The following is an 11353-nucleotide window of genomic DNA, read 5'->3' as shown; positions in this document are numbered from 1 at the left end:
CGCGTCCCTGGAAGTGGTTTTGCTGTAGGATGCGTAAAATTTACATGCTCAGCAATAGATCTCTCCTTTCTCCCCCTGGTTGTGCTTACTCCCCCGCAGCTTATGTCTTTTTGTCTTTCTCATCTGTATTCATTCACAACACATGCCATTATTAATTATTGCTCATTCCAGTTTGCTCAATGCAGGAGATTTCCCCACATGACCCTTTGGCAGACTTTCTCACTGTTTGTTTTCATATTTCACAAGATTCAGACAGTAAATGTAAATCCTAGTATCACTGGGTTTATTTCTAAAAGAGGGAGGCTACTGGGCTTACATAATATGTTAAGAGACATATGCCAGACACACAAACCTGCCATCACATCTGCCTCTCATGGTAATTGGGATTGTGATGTTTGATATATGCCCAATGGGATCTTAAATGGCCATTACCAGTTTACCAGGTCCCTGCTCTTCATTTCTCACTGCATGTGACCACTGCATAGCATCTGTTCCTCAGAAGGAAGTGGGTTCTCTTTGGATCTCATTAGTCCAGTCCCCTTCCATAAACAGCCAGTCGCAGAAGGCCCGGAGCATTTGGTCCTCTAATGAGCACCATACAGATGCTCCCCCGCTCATCAGGACAAGCTCAGATTTAAAAAAACAACAACCAGGCCTTTTAACCACTGCACCCTGACCAGACCAAAAGCCATCGTCTAATGAGAAAGGTTGTGACCTTAGTCCTCACTGTGTTTACAGTCGTGTGTAATTTTTGCACACTCACAAGCATTTAGTGCAACATTTAGGGTTGCACTTTTTAGAGTGTTAATTAGCAGCTGCACAGAAGAGTAAACCTTCCATTTATTAGGTTATTTAACTTTCAAAACATATATACCTAATGCATAGTCTATGCTGACAGTATTCTTGGTATGTATTACACAGATTTAAGTAAATACTGCTTTATCATTGGCGTTGCATTATGGAGCACAGCCATGGAATTCAAGTGTAAATAAAGTTCTTGAGAATCTGAAATATGCGGTGAAAGGCTGTAATTATGGTTAAAAGGATGTTCCTTTGTTTAGCAATGAATTTAGCAAATAATTGTTTTGTAACTTTCAAATCTCATCACAATTTAAAATACAAGTCCATTTTCCTTCATTGTTTGCATTCAAACAATCACTTAATTGACTGTGGAAAAACAATCATTACTATTAAATATTTAACAAGTGTCATACATCATTTTTATATTTGTCCCTAAACTAGTAAGCGATAAAATGCATGAATGCAGTGTAGTTCTATAATTGTTTTTTAGATGGGCAATTACTCACTTCCACCCCCATGACTGTCTAACCATCTGCCTGTCAAACGAACGCACAAGTTCATCATTTCAAATCATGTTCAGACAGGAAAGAGCTTGTTGTGTTGCTGAGACATTCTCGACAACTTCCTTCCTGTCTTACCGCCTTAGCACACGGCAGACCCCGTAAACAGAAAAAAGGGAGAACAGTTCTTGTCTTAGAGAGTAAAAGAAATAAGATCTATGCTGCACGACAACAGGATAAGAAGGTGATGCACCTTCTTGGCAGGCCACACCCCATTGCTCCCTGGAATTAAGGTGGAGTTGACTAATCCGATTCAAGCAAAGCTGAGCAGGAACTCTAATGGTTTAGTCCACCTCTTCTACACCTCCTCCCTGCCCTCATCTTTCTACCGTGTTCTTTCTTTGTGCTCCACCCTCAAACACACCTTATGCAAATGACATGATTTTCAGACGGCACAGCAGGCTTTGTTTACACAGCTATCCGACTGCAGCCAGTTAGCCTGCTCTGCTGTGCTCTGCTCCAGAAAATTCGTGTTCAGAGTTTAGAGGGAAGGAATAGCCAGCTGTGAACCACAAGGGAGTGCTACCAAAAGTTTTTACTTTGCACAAAGGCCACAAGTGTGGTGAAATTCTTGACAAGAAGAGGTGAAACAAGAGAACAGTTTGTTCTTGAGTTTGGTTTGAAATGATTCTTTGAAAAACCCTCCACCGTTGCACTGCTGTATTTCCATTGAACAAGGTGGGACATACAGTGGAAGAAGAAAAAAAAACAGGCGGCAACATTTTTACGCGTGTGTTGTGCTTTACCGAGGCACCGCATTGAGGGAATCTAAAAGAGGATAAACCAAGACATTTTGGATATACAAAACTTTTATCTTCCGGAGAACCCTCTAAAGGATTTGATACAGTTTTAGGGGGAAAGGTTGCCTGTGCTGTGCTATGCAGGAGAACTCCCATTCACTCTGTATCTGAAAGGAATATTTAGGAGAGAGATCCAAAAACAAAGGCCATGGAGTTGGGCCGCAGGGACAGAGAGCCCTGCTTGTCCCCAGCAGCATTTGTTAATCAGGTGCAATACTCCAACATTCTGGAGGGAAGATTTAAACAGCTGCAAGGTAAGAGTTATAATGACCTGTCGAAATAGTTGAAAGGAAAATTCCCTTCTGTTTAGGAATTTGTAATCTATCTTTTATCCAATTGTTTGTTTTTGGTTAGCTAAGCTACTACATTTTAAATGTATTGATGTCCCGGGTTAAAGGCTCAAATTCTTTGATGTGTGGCTTATGGAAACAGTTGTTAATGTGAAACGTTAATACTATCTTGGAGTAAAAGGTGTTACCATTTAACACATATCCTGTTGTTTGATTAAATATTAAGTAGAATTGAACACCTACAGCAGGTGCTCTGGGTTGTAAACAAGTCCTTGGCATTAGCTTAGCATTTTTCTGTAATAAGTAATTAACTATGAGAGTTGAGACTCCTCAATGTTGTACTATTTTAATGCTTAATGCGGAGAGAATCTAAGAGAGCCATAGTAGACACAGTAGATTTCATCTCAGCCCTAAAGCAGGCTGGCACCTGACCACTGGGCCACCTGTCCTTTCTTTCTTATCTCATTACAATGTGCGGCTCTGTCTCTGGCTAAAGCCTGCCAGGTCCTGCAAACAGAAATCACAGAGGCCAGTGGTTGTGACATAGGAGTTAGAAAATAATGGAGGAACTAAAGTGCAAAACTTAGTCTAAAACTTAGGTGATTTATTTTAAGGGAATCCTTGAACTCGTTTCAGTTTCTGAACTAACATCTGTACATTCTTATGTTAAAATGGAAGTAATGTTAAACCCTCCTTTTGCTGTGTGAAGGTTTTTGTTTTATCACCATGTGTTCCTGTTTGAATTCTTGTATTACCGTATGGCCTGTTCCTGTAAGCTTTCGACGCCTTAGTCACAGGCCACAAGATAAAGTATTTGCACCAGCTAAGTACAGCCCATGGTGTATGAAACTAGCATTGAGTCAGTGGTGTGCATGAAGAGCATATTGTTTTACTAGTTTCCGGTCCCTCCCTGGTTGCTGTCTGGAATGGAGAGCTTTGTTTAGAATTTACTTGAGGAGCATGACTACTTTTGCATGTTTGACATTCTTGTAGTAGACCAACAGTATTTCACCTCCCGTATTAAACAATGTCTTCATTGCCAGTGATGTGAGATTGGTCAGCTAAAAAGTGCATGTCTGTAAAATTATGACTGAATTAAAAAAATGTCTACACCGCCACACTGACTGCATCAATGCTCTTGACTAAAATAAGACCCATAGAAGAGAGAGTATTTTTTACTCTAATGCATATACAAGATTTACAACATTGTCACATTTAGCTGTGCAACCACACGCCCAAAGAAGCTGAGGGTACATCTTTTGTCAATTTGTCAGGCAAGAAAACCTTTAACTCATTGTGTAATTTTGAGGGGTCAGTGGTCAGTCACCAGATTTACGCTGACTAGATTTATTCCCACTTCCCTACAATACAAAAATATTGTGAAATGAGGTTCCTTTAAACCGGAACTGTATTTATGAACGTTTATGTATAGGGGAATTTAGATGACAGAGGTGTGATACATGTTATGTTCTTTGTTGGATAATCTCTACACAGGGTTATGTTCTGGATATAGTTGCTGTAAATATTCTCACACACATACTCAGACACACAACACCCACTTGTATTTCCAGTTTGACTACCCTTGAGGCTCATTCTTTGTTTAACTCCTGATGAAATAGAAGATGCACAGATACATAGTTTGGTATCCACTTTGCACAAAAGGAAGCATTAAGAAAATAGTTTTTTGTTCATGCAAGCCATACGTTATTTTTACATGCGGTTTGTGCTAGGTCATATTTGGACTAAAAGTTGATCTCAAACCATACAGTTGATTTCCATGTGAAGATTTTAACATCTTACTCGGGGAGTTGTGGAGAAATATTTGAAGAAATCAAACTTTAGTCATTTTTACTTGCTGGAATTGGTAAAGGCCGATATTCAGGACCTATGCCAGTCAAAAGCACTGAACACATCTGGTATGACCTCACTCAGCGGTGAATGATAAGTAACTAAATAACTATGGCCAAGGTAGACAGGTTTAATGGAACACTGGGCCACATGTTTAAATTGAAGTAAGAGGACAAATCTTAATTTTTGTGCCATGGAATGATCTTTATTGACAGATGGAGGGACAGTTGCTGTTTTTTAATAGCTTTTGTTTTTTTTCACCCACCCTCACATGAAATATTAACCCATAAAATCATTCATGACTAATTAGGAGAATACAGCTTATTTCATACAGCTGCATTTTCTAGTAGCCCAAATCACACTATGCACATTATATTATGCAAGCGTACACCTCTTGTGTAAAATGCAATAGAAATATTCCTTGTAATAGTTCACATTGCCTAAAACTTTATTGCGGTCTGTTACGTTAGACTACAGGATCAGTGCTCTGGCTACCTGCACCCTCTGCTCTGGACTTTAGTTTGGACTGCAGCTCAGCGGGCATTAGCAGTGCAAATAGACACTGCTAAAAGTTTAAAACACACTTGCAAACACAGAAAAAAAGCTATGTCCAAGCAAAATCTGCTGCTTTTATGGGATTTTGTACTGATTTGACTGATTTCACAATATAGTGTCTAGTTGTGTCCTGTATATGCTACCTCTACAGTCCTTTTTTGCTAAGGTAATTTGGGTCTGACAGTTTGGTCTGTAACTTCAAATTGCAACAAAAAAGTGACCAGGGCTAGTTTGTTCTCTTTTAGTGAATGCTTAGCTGCCTAGATCAAAAGCATTCTTATACTTTATTCAATATTCTGAATTGATATTGAAAGAGATCAATGTCAAGTTTCAGGTCAAGTTTCAAGTCTAATGGCGCCCTATGAATTGAATGTTGTAACTTAATATTTCTAACACTCCTAGTGAAAGCTCTGACCCTAGTGGCCTCCAGCTGTAACTCAGAGTCACATTACCTTGCTGAGGGTTAAACATACACATACAGAATTTCTTTTTGTTTGTACAGTTTTACCAGTATTGACAGTTTCCAACTTGGAAGGGTAACAGTGCTGTTTTGGAGGCTTTAGGATAATTATTGTCTTGACATTTTACACCCTTTTTGTGTCCAGATGTTATGGCTGAGAAGTGCCTGTTTCTGTCTCTTTTCTCATGGGATTGGCCTTGGCCGGTCCCCTCCTCCCCTATCTTCCCCATTATCACCCACACCTGCAGATGGCACAGACGGGCATGACCTGAAGGGCATGTGCAGTGCCTTCACTCCCTTCAGAAAGGGAAAGAGGACAAAACTGTGAGAGGCCTCTATTTTATTCACCCTGTCCGTTTTTGTCATTGTAAGAATAAACCTGTTAGAATTAGACAAAACACACTGTCTTTCTATATTTGTGACCGCAAACTGTTAAAAGTGTAAAAATAACTCATGCCACATGTGGCAAGGCGGCAGCTTTACCACAGCCCTACTTTCAAAGTCTTCAACAAAGGAAGGGCAGTTCCGCTTGTCAAGAAATGTCAAAGCATGTGCCTGTAAGTTCCATTTTTCTCACTTTGTTTTGCACACACATGCTAACACAATTGCCTGTGTTCACAGATTGGCTTTTATATTATCATAAATAATTGGTCTGACGATATGGAGGGATGCTTACTTAAACATCTTTGCATCATAATATTTGCTCCGATTTTTTTCTCCATGTTGTTGCATACTAAGTAATACTGTTTTCATATAACTGATGACTTTAAATTTGTAGTTGATATTTTAACCTCTAATTTGAAACTATACAAAAGGATAAACACAATGGTTCCTCTCTAGAACTCTTTTAGTACTGCGTACATCGTGTATGACTTTTCCCCCTGTTGCTGAAACATTATTTACAAATACCAACTCCTCCTACAATTACTCTAAGGTGGTTTGTCCTCATTGTTTGCTTTGTTCATGGCATCCGTTTAGCAGTACACACAGCCATATTTGACTCTTAGCTCAAATCACCCACTGCTGTCAAAACAGAATGGGAACAACTTACCACAAAACCTTTACCTTTTTGAGGCTTTTGTCTTACTTCTGTATGTGATAAATACTTCATGAAGACAAATAACAGACTAAAATTTGGGCTTTAAGGTCGTCCTCTAATAAGTGCCTTGGGTCTACGATGTAATCTCAGACAGCAAAATAGTTGGAAGGTGACGGTTGAGAAATGGATTCTTGAGCCATAGTTTTTCATAAAGTTAATAATTTGTAATCATTCTGAATGTCAAACTTGGCAGATATAAAGTGCCAAACTACATGAGTCCATGAGTACATACTGTAGACGTGCATACATTCATAGGTTTTTGTTCTAGTCACGTAAAGCAAAGCTGAAAACAAGAGAAAAGTCAGATTCCCACTGCTGAGTGCCTCTCACTGCAGCCTTTGGCACCATACAATAATCTTGTCTGTGGGAATGTCAATGAGAAGGTAATTAAAGAAGATTAAAGCAGGCCGATTGATGGAAGCAGTTCGCTCATTCTTTCTGTGGACAGGGTGACCAGAGGCACTCATTACACAAGCTCTGTGTGGGTGAGAAACTGTATGTCAAGAGTTTAAGAAGTCAAGGGCATTTCAATCCAGCTAGAAACCAGGCATGGCTAGGGAGGAAAGCATGACCTGGGCAAGACATAAACAATTATTAGTCCGCGCTGGGTCCAGAACTTTTGCATTTTCTTAAGTCTTCAGAAAGCTTCCTATATGTTTGGGAGTTAGGTGTGTTCGACAGTGAATGGTTAGGTAAATGAAAACTGGACAAAATCTGCTGCATGTATTTGTTATTGTTTGAAGTGCTTACTATTGTAAGCTATTTTCCGAGCAATTCCAGGAAAGTGGCGACATGTGTCCATGACAATGCATGGAAAATCGTGACTGCGTGACCAGTACAAGTCCGAGCATCCTGGGCGGGTGAACTGGGAGTCCGCTACCTGCTTGTTGGTTAACAGTTAATGGTCGGATAACAAGGGTCATCCATCAGTCAGGACAAAAAAATCTAAATTCCCTAGTAGGAAACCTTCAATAGGTAGAATCAGAAGGAAGTATCTGACTGTTGCTATTTCTAATAAATCTGTGTAGGGATTGTTTTTTTAAAATGTAAAACAGTTTCTTTGCATTTATTTCTTTTTTATAGATGTGCGTAAGTAGCCTGGATGCCAGCCAAACTTAGCCCCGCCCACGGCATTTGAGTTCAGGAAGTTTGGCCTGGACTTGATCGGTTGTTGAGCAACTATGCTCAAACAAGAGCTGTTAGGACCAATCAAATTGAACGCGAGCAGACTTGCGGGACTGCGGCTGCCATGTAGCCCTGCACTGTGCATGCGCATATAATTGTTTTCCCGAGGTCCTATAGCTGTAATAATTGAAATAGCTAATGGTTGTAATCCCTATGTGTTCTATTAATACATCCATGGTATTATCTTATGACACATCTAAGGGCTGTATGAATGCTGTAAATCCTGTAAGGTCATTAGCGTTTTCCAAACGGCTGGGGCTGTCGGCTAGTAGCTAACATCAGTGGTAGCTAGAAGTTGAGTTCTGTTGACAGTCATGTGTTGCTCAACATAAATCACATAATCCGTTGCTCAGATTGGTTGTAGGTCTGTCCAATTGAGTGCAGAGGCATTATCCGGTTGAAACACACCCCATATTCATCAGAGATCATATCACATATCAGACTCAGAATCTCAGTATGACGACATCAGGCTAGTGCGCAAGTGTTGGCCCAGCAATGAATTGTTAGTGTTGAGTCTGTCTCAATTGTATCACCAAATATAATCTTAGCCTCTATGAGCCACACAGACAGGATTACGTCTGGCGGCATATTTGCTCAGATTACCTGCAGTTAATCATCGTTATCAACTGCCAAAGTTTGTTTGGGGGATAAATAGGAAAGCAGCAGCAAGCTAAACCCTAGTACCTTCAACAGTAAAGAGGGCACTGGGCCTCCCTCTACTCCCCCGCCTTGACATTTACTTAAAGCTTACTACCAGAAACAGACATGTTCAAAGGGACTGGACATGCCCAAATATGCTTTTGAAACACTCAGTGATGCCTCTAACCACTAGTTCTGATCGGCCGTTAGTAAACAATGGCAAAAACATGCCACAGTCATTATTGTGGGAAGTATCAAAAAAAGCTAAGATTAAGACTTTGTAAGATTAAGTAATTACTTGGCTTCTTTTTGAAGCTCGTGTTTTCTCACTATTCTCTCTTGTCTTTTTTATTGTGTAACAATGTGGGAAGGCTCTGCAGGTATTTGGCATGACATAAAACATCTGACTACATACAGGAGGACTAGTATTGGTTTCTATTTTACCTTCAGCCATCAGGGTACTCTGTTTTAAAATAATTAAGCTCTCTGTTGCTGAGCATTCTTACAGGTTACAGTAAAAAATAATAAACCATTTAGACGTGGATGTACCCGGAACATTACAGTTGGCATATACTCTCATACACTAACGACCCAATCCACAAATTTCATTGTTGAAGAAAACAGCTGCCTCAGTTTTGCCCTTATCCACTGCAGCCACAACTGATGACAAGTTTGTGTTTGCTTGCTATTATGAGCAAACAAGCCAGACGCTGATGTCTGTGTTTGTCTTGTGTTCTTGTTCAGTAGCCTTGTTATTAGCAGCTCAGCACCAGCAGGTTTGCAGAAGTTCTTTAGGACCCCTGGCCACTGCCGCCTCCTCAGTGCTGGGTGCTGTTACAACATGACCAAGCTTTGGGAGGAATGCAGGCTCCTCCACTGTACCTCACCTGCCACAGTAATCCACCTCTAATGGCCCATTGAACATCCTCAAATTGCTTAGTGGCCCTTTTAGTAATGGAATAACCTGTTAGTGTGGTGCATGGGATAGACACGAAGAGAAACAAAGCAGGTTTAGTGAGAGTTTTGGGTTTGAAAGTTAAAATGAAAATATAAAAAAGGCCCCAAAACTCCAACCAGCACGTCGTTTTACAGTATGTAGGGGACCAACCGGGGCTAAACTAAAGCAGGGCTGTTTGACCGAAACTCGCAGTTTGAGTGTAATGCCGTAGCACTCTCTTGTTTCTCCGTCTGATATCTTTGAGTTTAGGTTAATCCAAAAAATTCAGGACTCACACATCCAGGAGACAAGAGAGCTGATCGCTGCGATGGCAGAGACAAAAACAACCTGTTTTGGCCACAGTTCTAGTCCTCCAAATATGCCTGTGACTAGAGTTACCGGCTTTGAATTAACATACCAACATGGTCTTTAATCGTTAAATTTCTATAACAAACACATGAATTATATATATTTGTGATAAATTTGGAGATTTTAAAAAACACGACAATGCATTGTTGAGGGCTTTTTTTTTTTTTAAATGTGTTGATTCACGTGTATGGGTTTATCTGGTGAGACATAATCAGTAAATGGTACTTTAAAGTAACATTGCACAGTTATAGTAACAGTTCTCATTCTTCTGCAGTCTTATGTGAGATAGAAACAAGAACAAGGTATTATTTCAATATTTAGATTTTATCTTGCTACTGTACTCCGCAAGAAAACTCTCAAATAGACAGTCATGGGCATTTATACTACAAGAAGTAGGTATGTGTGACTTACTAGTCAAGGAAAAACAATGACACACATTCTTTCTTTTGTCAGTTTGTCTTTTTGCTTTCTCAATCGGATGCTTTTGCTTTGTTCTCCTACCACTTGCATGTGTTTTCCTGCTGCCCTCCGCTCTGGTGCAAAGCATAGACAGCCACACCTTGAACTGATGCTTTCTTCTTCCATGTATCATTCTGCTGCCGCTCACTAATGGTTATACACTAGTGTTTCTTCTATTGCTGGTCAGTGCTCTTTGGCAAACACTGCTGTCAGGAGAACAGCAGAAAGGGCACAGTGCTTTGGCACTTTATCACTGGGGGAAAAAAGAGAACTCCACAGGTTACCTTTTTATACCTGAATTACAGCGATGTCAAATACAGAGGTCACAGCTGTAGGGGATTGAATTTTTTAATCCTGGTAAAAACATTAGCTGTGACAGTCTTTAACTTTTGTTTCAGAAAATTAAAAGAAGATTGCTTTCCATTTGCTGTTAAAGCACACCATTACAATAATCTATCTGTATTACTTATTTTAAAAGAGGGCCTCTCTAGTAGGGTATAAATGCCAGGAAAGCACCTTCAGCTCGCAACAGTTCAAGCGTTACATTCTGTGGTATTACTCCATCCAAGAAAGCGTCTGTGAAATTTCAAAATCGGTTCTTTTTTTAGCTGACAGTTGGTAGAGTGGTTATTTGTGCAACATGCTGTTTTTGGTCACCTCACATTGCTCACTCTGGTGGCTTAGAATTAATGTGTCAAACAAGACAGCAATAATAATAATAATAATAATAATACATTTTATTTAACAGCGCCTTTCTAACACTCAAGGACGCTTTACAGACAATAAAAGACAGATACAGGGAACATAAAAGTGTAAGTAGTAATAACAAATAAAACAAAAAACAAAACAAACAAACAAAAACAAAACAAAACAGGAACAGTGTATTTACAGATAAGCGAGCTGGAACCGATGGGTTTTTAGTCTAGTTTTGAACAGGGGGAGAGCCCAGGGGGAGAGTTGATGTTGCGGAGGTCAGGTGGGAGTGAGTTCCAGAGCTGGGGAGCAGAGCGGCTGAAGGCTCTGTTCCCCATGGTGACAAGTCGAGCATGGGGGACAGTGAGGTGGATAGAGGAGGAAGATCAGAGGGAGCGGGAGGGGACGGCAATGTGTAGGAGTTCTGATAGATATGGAGGGGCAAGGTTATGGATGGCTTTGAAAGTATGGAGAAGGATTTTAAATTGTATTCTGAATTGAAGCGGGAGCCAATGGAGCTGCTGAAGAACCGGGGTTATATGATGAAAAGACGGGGTTCTGGTGATAACCAGAACCCCAATAACTCAATAATGCTTCACGAACAACTATTGGCTCACTTTTTGTCATACTTGTCAGTCAATTTAAATCACTTTTCAAT

At 40.1% G+C, this 11353-nt stretch overlaps 1 protein-coding gene and 1 long non-coding RNA gene across 6 annotated transcripts in view; both read left to right on the top strand.

The window, feature by feature from the left end:
* LOC117956147 (spectrin beta chain, non-erythrocytic 1) overlaps positions 1-11353 on the top strand; it is a 49756-nt gene that overhangs the window by 16306 nt on the left and 22097 nt on the right. For 2 of the 5 annotated variants that reach the window (XM_034891075.1, XM_034891073.1), the window contains exon 1: positions 1740-2415. The exons of the other annotated variants lie outside the window; for them this stretch is intronic. In XM_034891075.1, coding sequence (XP_034746966.1) covers positions 2310-2415 — 106 coding nt within the window. In that variant the 5' untranslated portion in view covers positions 1740-2309. Of the gene's footprint in view, positions 1-1739; positions 2416-11353 lie in introns of those variants that run through there. 5 annotated transcript variants of the gene reach the window in all.
* On the top strand, positions 3307-7585 carry LOC117956148. The gene is made up of 4 exons (XR_004659188.1): positions 3307-3317; positions 6249-6255; positions 6651-6652; positions 7508-7585. It is a non-coding gene; the product is annotated as an uncharacterized LOC117956148 (long non-coding RNA).

This window comes from Etheostoma cragini, chromosome 13 (assembly GCF_013103735.1).
Source record: "Etheostoma cragini isolate CJK2018 chromosome 13, CSU_Ecrag_1.0, whole genome shotgun sequence".
In the NCBI taxonomy this organism is placed as follows: Eukaryota; Metazoa; Chordata; class Actinopteri; order Perciformes; family Percidae; genus Etheostoma; species Etheostoma cragini.
This window is presented reverse-complemented; position numbering and strand designations above follow the sequence as displayed.